We start from the raw sequence: 15,912 nt of genomic DNA, 5'->3' as shown, positions 1-15,912 counted from the left end.
GGCATTCAAAACAGTCTATAATCCAAACGAACGTCTTCACCTCCCGCAACGAGGCTAATCCACCCGGGAAAGTTTTAATACTGAACACGACGATCATTCATCAAACGGATAGTCAATAAACTGCGCAATACCTGCAAGCTTAGTTTGATGAATCGATGTCGTGGTTACCCAGGCCGATAGCCCAGGTGTAAGCCTAGTCCAGGAAGCGAACTTAATTCCAGTGAATAGGCTTTGCTGAACCGCGGTTGCAGTTTCCCTCGGAAGTTTTCCAGGAAGAGAAATGTGAATGAATCAGAGCGATCCGCCGGCAGGTGCGTAATCCTCTTCTCCAATCGTCTCGGAGCGCTGTTGACAGCGGTGATGACAGCAGGAACAACGTGACCCTCTTCTTCCAATTGTAGAACGACACGGTGCTTTTCCAATAACTCGCCAACAGAGTTCAAATGTTCATATTTCGAGCGATCTTACAAATAAACAAGCGCTCTTTTGAGTTTACTAAATAGGCGCCTTTTGCACCAAATAGCAACCTTTTTCGTACTAAATAGAACGCTTTTCTGTACTTCTGTTCTGGCCATTTGCGTACTTATATTGCGGCTATGTCCAATACCAATTTGTTCAGCGCCGCTGTAGGCTAAGCAGAGGGAATCAAACTTGCTTACGCGCACTCAAAGATGTAATGTCCACACATTCGACTCCGTTTCTTGAGGTTTATTTGCTCACCATTTCACACGAGACCCCAACAGTCTTTAGACCCCAATGGTCTTTCGAATGCAAGGTAAAGCAAATGTTCCAGAGTTCACAGAGTTTGCAGTTAGTAGCCCATGCGATGTGCGAGTGCAGTGCGAGTGCGAGTGCAGTGCGGTACGCAAAAGGATGGCCTTCCCCCATGCTCACCCCACGCCAAACTGAATCGAAGCGCAGGTGCCAGGTGGGCACTAATTAAAGGGCTTCCAATTGCGCACCACACACGCCCAGCGCCACACCCATGTCCACATTAACCAATAAACAAAAAACACAAATTAAAAGTAAACCAATCCCCATAAAGTGTACCAAAATGAAAACAAAAATTAAGAAAGTAATTATGGCTCCTACAATCTTAGTGATGTGGGACCAATGGGCTGTGGGAACATAGACACGCTCCCCATCCACATACCACCTGCTCCTCAATCTTTTCTACATTGATCTCTCACCACCTTGCCTTGTTCCCAGAGGTGTGTCTTGCCACCAGGCAAGGCAGGCAGCCGCTTGGGGCCCCCAACCCGCTATATAGTGCACATTTTACCAGAGTAGTGCCAAATTTGGTTCAAATGTTCATTCTTTTGCATTTTCGCTTGGGGCCCCACCTGACCATAATCGCCTCTGCGTGTTCCTCACTTATTTTTCTCTCCTCCTGCTCTCTCTGTTCTCTCTCCTTCTCCACCTTGAGCTTTCTCTCTGCCTCTAAGATCATTTGTCTTTCCTCCTGGTTCAAATTAGTCTGGTTGTCACAGAAGGTGCGTTTGTGTACTCACACTACTTATGGTAGTACTGAAGTTAGCATGCCGTTCTCGAGTCACAAAATAAATGGTGCATATTGCTACTCACCACCAACAAATTCCTCCAAAAGCATTTTCTGTTCAACTACAAAGAGTCAATATAGTCTATAATCTGTCCTGTGATACATCAATGCGAGCTGCCGTTGAGATTTAAGCAATAAATGCTCCGGATATTTTCTGTCCGGAGACCGGTATGCCAACAGCAGTGTTCCAGACGGAAGTTTGTGTAGCTCTCCACAGCTCTCCACCAGGGGGCTCCAGAGCTACACACACGCACCGTCGGTGAGAACCAGGCTAGGTTAATATAGTCCTCATCTGAATCTGTTTCACTTTCTGTGTCCCTTACGGTAGGGACACATACATGCGAATTTGCGAACTTTGCCATTCATTCCTATGAGAGAGGCGAAGGCAAGCGAAAGCAAGCGAACAGGAGCGAAGCGAAGCGAAATTATTAAAGAAAGTTTAATGTTATGCAAATGAGGAGCGAATTCGCCTGCCGCGGCCCAATCAAATCAACAACATAACTGTTCCATTCCATTTGATTCGCCGCGACAACCTGATGACGTTTGGATTTCGCCTCTCTTCGCTTTGCCTCCTATGTGTCCCTACCGTGAGCTTGTTCCGATCTCCTCCAGGTCATCTTAATCCGGCCCTGGCAGTAAGGCTGACGTAGTTCGGGGCTGCATGACTGCTGTCAACATTGAAAAGCTGAATTTCACTAAAAGAGACATGCATGTCATGGACCGCGGAAATGGCCGGGCCAGGGGGGCCGTGGCCCGGGTAACTTTTTGAAAAATAAATGAATGAAGGCCTTCAAAAAAAATTCCAAGTCAAAACCCGTGGACAGTATCAAACTTAACCCTTGTGTTGTGTTCATAAGCTGCATACACCTGTGGTGTTCGGGTCATTTTTGACCCGTGATAACAAAACTCAGCTATAAAATACCTAAAAACACTAGTTATCATCAAATATTGTTTTTCATCTCATGGCTAACTTGGTATGTATTCATATTCATGGAAATATTACTTGATGTATTCATCTTTTTGACTTTAAAGATCTTTTATCTTACATTATGCAATTCGTTTCTGATGACCAAAACTATCAAAATCTGCATAAATTCACTATTAATACCTCCCAAAGTGATACAATTAGTGATTATGTTGTCCATGTATTACAGCTGATATGAGAGTACAACAATCCCCAAATTTATTTTATTAGTTTTTCTCTAATATTAAAAAATATCATCAAGAGTGGCATTTGTGGTGTTCGGGTCCAAACCAACCCAAAGAGATTTATAGCAGGATAAAGACCAAATGTCAACTAAATTAGTTTTTCAGTGCATAAAATTAATGTTTAAATATGTTGACTTGGTGTTTTTCAATATTTATATGATTTTAGTGTGGTAAATATACAAAATAACAATTCTGTCAGAGTCAAAGCTATTCCGCCAATCTAATGCAAAGGTATTGGAAATGAACACCTCAATGAACATGAAAAAAGTCACACTATTCATCTGAATCCCCTATGCCATGAACATGGACCATTATGTCATTGCCACATCAACTTTATGGAAAGTATAAGACCAGTTCTACAGGTTTGGGTGCCATTATGAGTTTTTGATACGTTTTTTGGAAAAAATAATGTGCAAAAATGTATTTTGCAAACAAATGTGCACAAAATCTCATTATATAATGCAGAAATGGATTCCCTGACCATGAAAACATATGAGTAGACACCAGAAATACATCTGTACTCCTTTCACAACTGGAGATATGACATATTGTAGTGTATGGGACTGTCCGGCGGCCATATTGGATTTGTAATATCAAAAAGCTGGCAAAAAAAAAGTTCAGGCAAGAAATATATTTTCCTCACCATAAATCACCAAACTGAAGACAAAGGGCAACCAACAGCTTTTCAGAAATGCATAAAACAACCAAAAATCTATACCGGGTCAATTTTGACCCCCGAACACCACAGATGTAACTTTTTTTGTTTTGGATCTTTAAAATTGACTAAAATGATAAAACATATTTTTGTTTTGTTGAAATGATTGTGACTGAGGATTAGATGAAGCCTTATTCCAAGAAAATGAAGGAAAGTGTGTTTTTTTCACACTAAAACTTGAAAACGGGTCAAAAATGACCCGAACACAACATAAGGGTTAAACACAACCCCGGCTATGCATCATGTCCGACTTAAAATTTTGGTGACCCCCTCTTGCTATTGTGGCCTGGGGTGGCCAGACGTCCATCTGTAAGACGGACCGTCCGTCTTTTCATGCGTGGTCCTGCGTAAGATGCAGCATGATGGTGGACATTAAAATGCATGAAATTGCATCTAAGAAACGTACACTGTACATGGATGGACACTTCTCTGTTTGGAGGTAGAATAACGTTTTAATAGGAATAAATAATAATACATAGGCCTACAGCCTACCACAACACAGACATTTACACCCCTCCCCCCCCCCCCCCACTATCCCCCCCCCCCCCCCCCCCCCCCCCCCCCCCCCCCCCCCCGGATTAAAATTAACGTCGTCCCGTCGTCCCGGGGCCGTATTGAATTGCCATCGGGACGATAAGATATTTATTTTGGGACGACGTCGGGACGACGAGAATTTCGGCTGACTGCATTTAAAAAAATAAAGTTTGCATTAAAAAAAAGTTTCCATAGGCTAACATTTGTAAATCAGAGCGGTGCTAAGTCGGAACATAACATTTAGGATGTGAAAGGAATGGGACTGGCTGCTGGCGACCTCGCGTAGTTTTGCGATTGACAGAATTGCCTTAATTGTTGCCGAATATTGGGCTGCACTGTTTGCTTACGACTCAGCATCACGCGAAAGCATGGGCGAGAAAATATTACAAGTAGCCTGCTTTTCTTGCTTTCACACAAGGCTGTAGTAGACTCTGCTAGTTGGCCTCCGTTACACGAGCATCTTGCATGCACCTGTGTTACTAAAGAACGGCACGGTGATTAGGATTTCGCCCCTTCATTCTTTAAAAAATGCAACATGGAGCGGCGTTTCCGTGGCTTAGGCTATCTAGTGGTCGCAGAATCCTCAAAAGTTTCATAACTTATGTAGACTGTTTCAGCAGCTCCTGTCGCAAATCCTCCTCATTGCATGTTGTTTTAACGACGTAGAAATGTCTATGATCAAGTCTACTCGAATCCTATGCGCGAAGAAACACTTCACATCGACTGCTAGCCAAACTGCGCGTGTAGCCTAGTCATCATTCGGGGATGTCTAGTCAAAAGGCTTTATTAATCATTAAAACATTCTTAGTTTGAAAGACAGCTTGAAGATGGGAAGCAGGGGGGGGGGAGAGAGAGAGAGAGAGAGCAGGAGGTGTGTGCCTGTCGGGCGCCGGCCCGTGTGACGGTTGGCGGCACTGGGAGAGAGAGGGAGAGGGAGAAGTTGGATGATCAAATAGCCTAACTCTTAAACAACGCTATGCAACCTGTTAAATCCCTCTTGGCATATAGCCTATGTTAACAAATGATCAATCGCTATCTTTGTGAGGAGAAATGGATTCGTTGGGTGTACAAATTCATCACGTGTAGCCTGACTTGCGCTGTTCATTCTTGGTCATGGTGACGGAAGGAGACTTTGGCGATTGTGCGCACTCTGCGCTCGTCTACTGTCACAACATGGATGTTGCAAACTGAGCGGTATACTATTGTCAAAGTAAATCAAACTTAGGCTACACTTGTTATTAAGCATAGCCTACAGGAAATGTGTTTTGTTGGCTTCCAAACTATTTCTTTTTTTAATTTCTAAATAAATGTAAGCCTAGACTTGCATGATGGATAGAACAATGTAGCCTTGGCCTATCAAAGGGTAAAACTTCTTTACATTAGGCCTATGGAATTTTATGCCTCATTGTGAAGCTATGGTACCAAGTCCAATGCCATTTATTTTTTCCCTCTTGAAAACATGTGCCCCTCTGACCCAGGCAGGCATCATTATAGGCGTTTGGTTTAATGCCCAACAAGTTGCTGACATTGTGCACAGTATGCCAAAAAGCACCAGTAGCCTACACCTCCAGTCAGTGATAAGCAGCGGTGTAGTGTACTTTTTTGAAGTGGGTATACTGTATATTGGAGCATTTTTTGAAGTGGGTATACTGTATATATTTATGCCATTCTGAATAATAGATTAATCAATTTTAAGTGGGTATACTGAAGCCCCTAAAATTTAGAAGTGGGTATACTCCGTATACCTGCGTTCTATGTAGACTACACCACTGGTGATAAGCCTATTTCTTTAACCATGTTTCAATATAATACAGTAACCAGTGGCCAGACATTTGTCTTTAGGATGGACCGTCCATCTTTTCAGTGCCTTGTCCGACAGCATTAAGCCAGACACTGGTTGATTAAAATGCTTTAAAATGCATGAAATGGCATCTAAGAAACACAAATTTTCCAACAAGACCCATATACACACGTGAGTGAGTTGTTGACCAACCAGTTAATGGGCGCGTGACCTCGGAGGCAGTCCGCCGACGAGCGTTGAAGGGGATAAGCAACTGCAGAGGTTGCAAGATCTGACTGCAGCCGCATTCATCCCGCGATAGTTTTACACCATGTGACATGTCACCTCGTCAACGCAACGTCGACGAAATTTCGAAGTTTGACAGGAAATCTAACAGTCATGCAGCATTTTCCATCCAGGGTGCATTGCTGTCTAAATGTGCATGCATGCGTTGACACATCTCGAATGCACCTACTCACATGTGTATATGGTCTTGTCTCACACCTCTACACAAGTTTGCGCAGGTCCCCACTTCAGCTCCTCCTCACTGCCTGTCCCCCCACTCCTCACACGTGGTGTGTTAGTAGAGCAAACCGGTGCGAGCTCATCGTCTCGTTCATATTTGTGGCCGACTGCAAATGCGCTGTATTTAATAACACCCACATCGTGACAACAAGTTCTCGCTCACGTGCTTCCGTCAATGTTGATCGACAGCATAGAACTCGTATGGGGCTATTGCCGCACCCGTGGTCCACAAATAACGTCATGTGTTTACAAAAGATGAATCTGAAACTGAAGGCGAGAGATTTAACGTGAAAAACGGCGCACTCCCATAAGTAACACAAGTAGCAACCGTAATTCAGCAGTCTTTTTGTTGACAAACATGGAGGTTTTGGGAACTTGTTCTGTACAGCTTTTTGCCCCACCCTTTTCTGTGCTGAGATAACGGGCATCGAGCTCCACTCCTTATACTATGTTTACACAGCCCTGTCTCACTCAATCCCTGCGCCCGGCATCTTCGAGTTCATCGCCATGGGACTACTCGACGACAGGAAGATCGACTATTATAACAGCGCACAGAAAATCAAAGTCCCTCAACAGGACTGGATGAAAGAAAAGCTCCCTCGCGACTACTGGGAGAAAGGCACTCAGTCTCGCAAGAGTAAGGAGCAGTGGTTTAAGGTTAACTTGCACATTTTAATGGAGCGCATGAGACAGAACTCATCAGATCTCCACACTCTAATGTGGAGACACGGCTGCAAAGCTGTCAGACAACCGGACGGCTCCTTTCAGTTCGTTGAAGGTGTTGACGAATACAGCTATGACGGCGCGGACTTCCTCTCCTTTGATGATAAGACAATGACGTGGGTGGCACCTGTCCCAGCCGCCCTACAAACAAAACTCAAGTGGGATAGTGTGCCCATCCTTAACCAATACACCAGGGACTACCTGGAGAAGGAGTGTGTGGAGTGGTTGAGTACTTTTGTGAAATATGGAAACCTAGAACTCCAGAGAAAGCTGAGCGAGCACAATCCAAGGCTGCACCTTTTTGCTACTAGGTTGTGTGTACTTTTCTAATCTTTTGTTGTTGCTGCTGCTGTTCATGTTGTTACTATAGTTATAGGTCTCCAGTTGGGGGATGCAAATTATCGATTAATTCGATTGCTAGTTGATTGACCTTATCAATTGATAAGCAGCCCCCCGATTAATCGATTAATTCTTGATATCCCTTGTTTACAGTTATTCATAGTTGATATTAATATAGGCTACCGGTAATACATCATGGGGGCATTGTGAGCACAGTGATTATGCACTGTAAGTGATCATTTTAAATAATGTGCATTATGATTCATTATGTGCCTAATACACTTATTAGTGCTGGATTATGGCTTGCTTTACTGAACAAGGACAGCTCTGGTTCATTGTTACAGTAAGTGAAAGTGAAAGCCCACCTGGGAAATTCCAACCCCCATTGTCATTGTGACGCATTACTCCACAGCACACAAGTGAACACTGCACACAACAAAATTGTGTTTATGCCTCGTGCTCAGAGTACCTCAGTCATGGAGGAGGATGGGGGAGATCACTGGTTAATTACTCTCCCCACCGACCTGGCGAGTTGGGAGTTGAACCGGCAACCTTTGGGCTACAAGTCTGACGTCCTAACCGCTTACCCATGACTGCAACAGTTGCAAGTAGAATACAAGTATATAGTTCATTTTAAATATAATCTATTCTGTTCTATTCTAAAAGGGACACCACTCCAGGCACATACAAGCTGGCCTGCTTGGCTACAGGTTTCTATTCGAGGGCTGTCAATCTGAGCCTGCTGAGGAGTGGGCAGCCGGTGGAGCCGAGGGGGGGCCCCCAGGGCGTGACGGTCCTGCCCAACGGAGACGGCACACACCAGGCCAGGCTGACCACACAGGTGAGCATGCAGTGACCTAGCCAGGCCGTGCCCTCCTAGTGACGCAACACCGTCAGCCTTGCTTCTAGTCAGGTCAAGCGCAATGCAAGTACTCTCTGAGCTCCCGAAAAATCGGGAACTCTTCCCACTTTGTCGGTAAGCAAACAACCATTAGCAAACCGAGGGAGGCTTGTCAGCCATGCCATGTAGGAAATGTTAATTGTTATGCTCTTGGTCAGACCAATTCTTGAAGAGATTTGAAGTCGATGATAATCAGGCTAGCAGTGACCTGGCTCTCGGCAGATGCAGGGACAGATTATCTACTGCACAGGCCTACTGGGTCCAGGCATAGGGGCCCAAGAGTTTATGTGTGCTTGTTTATGCTTTATTTATGTTTATGATTTATTTAATTTATAAAATTATATTTAGCAAATGGTGAAATGCACACCGATTACCTCACTTTTAATCCCTTTTAATTTCGAGATGTTTCAGGTCGACATGGCCCCTTCTCAGACACTCTCTATGCGATTTTAACCTGGGATGTTCACGTTTGTGGGTACATGTTAAATGTTAATGGCTGTATTTAGATTTTTGGGGATTGAACAAATTTAAGCACTTGTATATGTTGTAAACAGGTTATCAATTGTGTCAAAGTAAAATTCTTTAATGTTGTCCTATGAAAAAAATATACTTACAAATAAAAATGTGAGGGGTATACTCACTTCTGTGACACACTGTATATACTATATATATTATGGTGTCCTGTGCAGGTGAGTCGGGCTGACCTGCAGGACTACGGATGCCAGCTGGCACACCTGGCGGGACTGGAGAGACCCCTGGTCATCACAGGTGTGGAGGTGGACGAGGAGCCCGGCTCACCTGCCCTAGTGGCGGCGGCGGCGGTGCCCCTGGTGCTGCTCCTGGTGGTGGGGGGGTGTGTGTTCATGACTGTCAGGAGAGGCCTGGTGGACTGCTCATGGCTGGGAATAACCAAACACCCCTAGCCTGGGAACTCCCATACTAGTTCTACACAATCGTTTCGATCTGAAAGACAGTCTGGCGAGGATTACTCATAACGTCCAAGATCATGGGACCTGTGTCATAATGGCCAAGCATTCCGACCTTTACAGTTTCTCTGCCCGATCAGAGAGCAGGGCAGTGTGTCATAATAACACAGTATTCCGGCCCCCACGGAATTTACAATAGGCAACTCCCCAGACTAATCTCACTTGTGATTAGGTCTGGTGTTAACCTGGCAAAAACACCCCCACGTAATGGATCAAATGGAGGGGCATCACATGAACACCCAACGAACCCAACAAGCCTCAACGAATTAAATGGTTCCTTCAATCATCCCTTGTCCATATACGAAAACTCCAGGGTCACCAACGTAGTCAATGAGAGAAGCTTACTAGACTGAAGCGTTGCAATTTTTTGTTTCATCAGATAAAGTCCCCTTTGACACTATAGCAGAGCTGGGTGGTTAGCCTTCCTTTACCACATAAAGTCTCGAATGAGGTGACAGTCTCACCATTCAGAAATGCCATAGCCCCATAATGCCCGCCGTACCATCAGAGGCACACTGTAATAGTCATTGAAATGTTGATTACCATAGTACTACTCTACTGTGACATTACACAGGGGCTTTAGTAATGCACTATGACTCGTTCATTGCCATCCTTATAACAACAAATGGTAACACTTTACATTAATGTCTGCTTATAAAGACTTAGTAATCAATTAACTAATGATGGACAAAACATTAACAAATGTTTTTATTATTAGATACATTTTGTTCATACTTTATAAAATGTCTTTAAATAATGTGTTCACGATTTCACAAACCTCTTAACAGAGTATTATTAGTCATTTACAAACAATTTGACAATGTTTGGTAAATATAATATATTAACATAACATTTACAAACATTTACAAGTCATTTACAAACATTTGTTAATGCTTTCTTCATCATTTGCTCATTATTTAATAAGTGTTATTAATGCTTTATAAGCAGACATTAACATGAAGTGTTACCAAACAAATTTATAATGCAGTGTTTCAACGGGTTCAACACAAACATTGAGGATGTTTAAAACCACAATGTGCAGTAGCTCCGTAATGCATGCTGTTGTGACGGAGGTCATCTTGCACCTGTTCACCCCCCTCGGGAATCGAACGTGCGATCTCGTCAACTACAACGGTCCGGCAATGGGAGACACAGTACGATACCGCTGGGCCAAGAGACTAGTCTCTCGGCCCAACGGCACGAGACTGTATGAGGCTATCGGAGGGAGGTTTACCAACATTCCACGCCAACTCTGTGCTAGTTAGCCTCCGTTACATTCTCCCCCTTAAACCTCACTCCCATCCGGGTCACGGCACCACTGTGACGGAGGTCATCTTGCACCTGTTCACCCCCCTCGGGGATCGAACGTGCGGTCTCGTCAACTACAACGGTCCGGCAATGGGAGACACAGTACGATACCGCTGGGCCAAGAGACTAGCCTCTCGGCCCAACGGCACGAGACTGTATGAGGCTATCGGAGGGAGGTTTACCAGCGTTCCACGCCAACTCTGTGCTAGTTAGCCTCCGTTACACTGTTCCATCAGTGGAACGCTGTAATCGTCATCGAAAAGTTAACCACTATAGTACTACACTACGACTTGGTGATTGTCATTCTGCTAACAGTGTGTAACAAATGTGTAACAACATGCCTTAACAAGTGAAATCCTGCAGGACAGCCAAAGAAGCCTATGCATTTTAAAGCTCCTCTTCTTCTTCGTCATCGTCGTCTTCTTCTTTTTCTTTTACTATTCTGTTGACAGCTTCAGCTGGCTCAATCAGACCCCTCACCAGAAACAGACAAAGAAAAGACATTATGTTACAGAGCAGACAATGTAGTGCAGTGTTTCTCAACCTTTTTTATGCGAGGCACCCTTTCAATTCCTAATAAATGTCAAGGCACCCCAAACCAACAAGCTCAAAAAATACTCTTAGAGGACACGTTGATTGTTTGAAACGTTGATTTATTTTTTATTTTTCGGAATAAAACTTATCAGTCTGTAAATATTGTCAATAGGAGCAGAGACCGTTTTACAATTATCGTATACAGCCAGTTTTACAATAATCTTATACAGCCAGTTGTATATGATATTGATATTAATTGGACAGTCTCTTGGGTACCGTACCAGGAAAATGTTCAGCTTCAATTTTATTTTTGCTTCTCAAGTTCGCCTTTCCTTCTTTCCCTGCTTGTGATGTTTCAGCTTTTTATCTGAAACCCCGTTGAGAGAGGACTTTGAACTCCATGGATACTGCAACTCTACATGGCTCTATGTATTTTGACTCATTTTGTCTTAAGCCCTTTTTGGGAAAGGGTGCCCTCTTCCTATTAAATCCTAAATATCTCAGCATCCGAAGCACATACAAACATGAAATGAGTTACCTTTAAAAGCCAAGACCCTCCTCTTGCATTATAAGGTGTCCATTCAGCTCTACATATTTAATGAAACAGCTCAAATCTAAAAATCCTGAAAGCAGCGTATATGTGTCTCCAGGACACAATGGGTTAAAAAAAAAATAGTCAAGTCAAGTCGGTTTTATTGTCAATTTCTTTACATCATACAAAGTCATAGCCCTACTGGTCATACAACGAATTGGAACTACCGTACGTTTCTTTCCCATGCAGACAGTAGACCTAGACTTGGTAGGAAGTATTTAGGAAGTAGGCCTATTAAACTTATCTCTCCATGTTTACTTCAGTATTTAATGTTACGATAGCCTACTTCAAGCTGCATACTCTTCTGGAGTTGTTAATGTGCGCTCGCTGCTCCACCAGTTGAATGCTGGTAACAGTTGTCTAAATGACTTTAGAGTAGAGTAGAGTAGAGTAGAGTAGAGTAGAGTAGAGTAGAGTAGAGTGGAGTAGAGTAGAGTATCGTTTATTGATCCCAGGGGGAAATTAAGGTGTCCAATACCAGACTACACTTCTACGACATCACACATTCCCTTTAGAAATACGTTACAACCTGGTCACTGGCGTTCTTCTGGTGGCAACTAATTTATAACAACGGGCATGAAAGAATAGCCTGGTTGTCACAGAGGGTGCGTTTGTGTACACAAACTTCCGTCTGGTAGCACTGCAGTTAGCATGCTGTTCTCGAGTCAGAAAATAAATGGGCCATTTATTGCTACTCACCACCAACAAATTCCTCCAAAAACGTTTTCTGTTCAACTTAAAAGAGTCAATTGAGTATATAATATGTCCTGTGATTCATCAATGCAAGCTGCCGTTGATATTTAAGCAATAAATGCTCCATTTTTTGTTTGTTTTTTGTTTTTATTTCTTTTCACCCTAGGTGTGGTTGTAACCTGCAAGTAATCTGGTCATTCCTGGCGAAGTATGCTCTCTGTGGTGCGGACATTTCAGGTGAGCTTATGAGTCATACACAGGCACATCCGTACGTATACACACACCCATACGCACATACGCACATACACATGCTGATGGTACTCACGCAGGCACGTGCATTGCACGATGGCGATACATGGTGAGCTGAGAAAGGACAGTATGAATCCTCAATAAAAAGAGCACTGTCAGATGTCACACTACATTTTTTTGTTTCATCACATTACATAAAATCACACTTGCACTCACACACATACACAGATGATGCATCTGTGTGTCTTGCATTGGGTATATAAGAACACACATTTTTTCCGCACTAATGAGCATTATCATCGGTGACAATACACTTTCAATCACACACACACACACACACACACACACACACACACACACACACACACACACACACACACACACACACACACACACACACACACACACACACACACACACACACACACACAAATACACACACACTTTTGTTTTCATCGCAACAAATCTTCCACCTCGATGGACATGAAGCCATTACGTAGTGTGACAAGGTGGCAAATCGTAGGTGTGACTCGTATTAATGGCCTTGAACTTTAACTGGTGTGATCAGAGAGAGTAGAGAGAGAGAGGTTCCATTGGCCCATTGTTTCCTGGTTCTATTATGGCCCCCCTTAGGCAGACCTAAGGACTGTTCTAGTCATTGTAGGAGCATTATGACACGCCCCTTTAGGCAGACCGGAACCTGGTCGCGTTAGGTGCCCATAGAAACCTATTATGTTGGCATATCTCTATACTTAAAGAATCTCTAGTGTGATCCCCTGCGGGGCCTTAAAAGGACCAGCTCTGGGCCCTGCCGTGGCCAACCGGTAGGGCACTCGTCTACCATGCGGCTGACCCCGGCAGGGCTGATAGTATTCAGGCTCCATGCCTGATTTCAGGCTTGACAGAGTTTGCAAAAATAAAAACATTGATAATCATTAGCCATTAGGTTATTCTTATCTCAGAAAGTGTTACAGGTTCAGGGATTTCTTCTACTATCAGGCTTGAATCATGGTCATACACAGGCTATTAAATCTTTGAATAATGTGTCAAAATAGGCCTACGTTACGTCACTGTGCAGTATCTTGTCGTCGTCGTTAGAACAGGGGAAAAAGTTCAGGCTCAGGATTTTTTTGCGGACCATGGAGAAGATCCCCCTTTTCATGTATGAAAAGTGCCATTTTTCCTGTCATAATGAATACTTTGAATTTGATGGTGCTGGTGGTAAGTATTCATGAAAAAGGTAACATTAGTGAATGGGCAGCATGAATTCTGGAAATAAACAACTAAAAATCTTACACAGTGTCCCTTTAAAGGGGCCCCTCTTATCGGCACAGAACTGACTCACCGGTGGGCCCCACACCCTCGTGGGCCCCTATTTTCAGAAATGTAAAAAAAAAAAAAAAAAATCTGAAAATAGGGGCCCACGAGGGTGCAGGGCCCACCGGGAAATGCCCGCTATGCCAGATGGCCTGTCCAGCCCTGCTGTTATGTGGTCCCTGCTACAGTGAGGCTGTTGTGTAGTCTAGTGTGACAAGAGGAAAAATCGCAGGTGTGTGACTGACCAAGCGCCCCAGCACAGCTCATACTAATGGCTTTGCCTGGTGTGATTGCCTTGGGGACCTTGTCCCTTACCTGGAGCGATTCCTATAGGGCAGGGTTATTCAAGTAGCCTCTTGCTGCAGATGGGGTCGCCGACGACCCTATTCACTTGCTGAAAATGCTTAACTACATCATAACAACATTGCTATGACATTACAGAGAGCCATTGCGCTGGGCTAAGGGGTTAAATGTCAACTAGGGCCAGTTTTTCAAATTCCTCCCAGTAAAGAACCATACGGATGTATTATGGTTGCCAACTGTCAATGAAAAAAATACGGGACACTTCATTGAGGTGGGGGGTCTGGTGGTCCTCCCCCAGAAAATTTTGCATTTCTTAGATGTAATTTTCAGCATTTTAACGTCCCGTGTCCCATTTCAGCTCAATAGGAAATCTGTACCTTTATCTCTAAATATGGGACAATTCCGTATTTCAAGGGACGGTTGGCAACCTTAGTATGTATGTAACCGCATGCAGCACGACGTCCAAGGTTAGGGTGCGAAACAAGCAGATAGCTTTCCAGACAGAACAGATATCCGCTTCTCTATTTCTTACTAGCCTTGTGAGACCATATTATGAGACTATTTCAGATAAGATATATCCCTAACCTGAAGTGTTAGTGATCGCAAATTACGCACGGACACTGATAGCGCACATATTTGTTTCATTTTGTGCTGACCTCATAGGGGGCCAGAAGCTTGCCGTCCAAGGGCTGCATGTGGCCCCAGGGCCGCCATTTGAATAGCCCTGCCATAGGGGCCTTTTCTGTTCTTCTAGGGTTCGCCAGACTTGGAGTGTCTTTACTTTGTTTTTACAGTTCTTTACATTACATATGGGTGGGATTCGAATCTGCAACCCTCTGATCTTAAGAGTCTTAATGAGACCACCTTACTAAGACCATTGCTGCCCAATCATGTATGTGTACGTGTATATGTACTGTATGTGTATATGTATGTGTTTGTTGTTGTTGTTGCTTTTAATTCAGGAGGCTTGGAGGGAAACTCTTTTTAGTTGCATGTAGAGACTCTGTAATCCACCATTTCAGTCAGACAGCTGGTCTGTTTTTTGGAAACAGGTCTGCTTTTTGGACAGTACGAATGCCAGTTTAAAAGCCAGCACTAAAAGATGGAGATTTTCTTTTTCTTTCTCATTCCGTTCCAGCCTGTTACATCTCATATTAGCTTTGAACTTCCCCTGATGCGATCATCCCCCAGGCTCTCGTCACAACTGGAATTTTTTTCCACCATCATATTTCTTTTTTTCCTTCTGTTTCATCATTATTTCATTTAGGAGGGTTGGATGAAAGAACTTTTTAAAAAAGATATATTTTTTGGTCTTTTAAAAAAAACTTTATTTATGATAGGACAGTGAAGGTGGTGACAGGAAGCGAGTGTCTGGGGGAGAGAGAGATGGGGAAGGTGCCGGCAAAGGACCCGGGCCGGGAATCGAACCCGGGCAGCCGCGTGGTAGACGAGTGTCCTACCGTTTGGCCACGGGAGGGATGAAAGTACTTTTTAGTTGTGAGCAGTGAATTGCTACGCTGATTGAACGGTATGTTGTGTGGTCTCGTGTGACAAGATGCTAAATCATATCGAAGGTGTGTAATTGACTGAGATACTAGGAACATAACGGTGGAATGTCCACACACTGCTCCCGTTTGTCTTTTGCT

The 15,912-nt window shown here is 43.7% G+C and overlaps 2 protein-coding genes across 2 annotated transcripts; both read left to right on the top strand.

Moving 5' to 3' along the window:
- The first annotated feature begins 826 nt into the window (after window positions 1–826).
- On the top strand, window positions 827–7,374 carry LOC134445980 (class I histocompatibility antigen, F10 alpha chain-like). Its single transcript, XM_063195171.1, has 2 exons — window positions 827–861; window positions 6,663–7,374. The coding sequence occupies exons 1-2, from the start codon at window positions 827–829 to the stop codon at window positions 7,372–7,374; spliced, it is 747 nt and encodes a 248-aa protein (XP_063051241.1).
- Window positions 7,375–7,578: 204 nt separating this feature from the next.
- Window positions 7,579–9,207, top strand: LOC134445971 (hereditary hemochromatosis protein homolog). The gene is made up of 3 exons (XM_063195157.1): window positions 7,579–7,589; window positions 8,050–8,224; window positions 8,974–9,207. Exons 1-3 carry the CDS (start codon window positions 7,579–7,581, stop codon window positions 9,205–9,207), a joined length of 420 nt encoding a protein of 139 aa, XP_063051227.1.
- The last annotated feature ends 6,705 nt before the right edge of the window (window positions 9,208–15,912 follow it).

Source organism: Engraulis encrasicolus, chromosome 1 (assembly GCF_034702125.1).
Source record: "Engraulis encrasicolus isolate BLACKSEA-1 chromosome 1, IST_EnEncr_1.0, whole genome shotgun sequence".
Classification (NCBI taxonomy): domain Eukaryota; kingdom Metazoa; phylum Chordata; class Actinopteri; order Clupeiformes; family Engraulidae; genus Engraulis; species Engraulis encrasicolus.
The sequence above is the reverse complement of the archived record's forward strand: the minus strand, read 5'-3'. Positions and strand labels throughout refer to the sequence as shown.

Bases quoted from the DNA above. Each gene is read 5' to 3' on its own strand.
- LOC134445980 (XM_063195171.1), top strand. From the start codon at position 827: ATGTGCGAGTGCAGTGCGAGTGCGAGTGCAGTGCG. The intron at 862-6,662 runs GTACGCAAAAGG...GTAATTCAGCAG, and splicing joins GCGAGTGCGAGTGCAGTGCG to TCTTTTTGTTGACAAACATG.
- LOC134445971 (XM_063195157.1), top strand. The intron at 8,225-8,973 runs GTGAGCATGCAG...TGTCCTGTGCAG, and splicing joins AGGCCAGGCTGACCACACAG to GTGAGTCGGGCTGACCTGCA.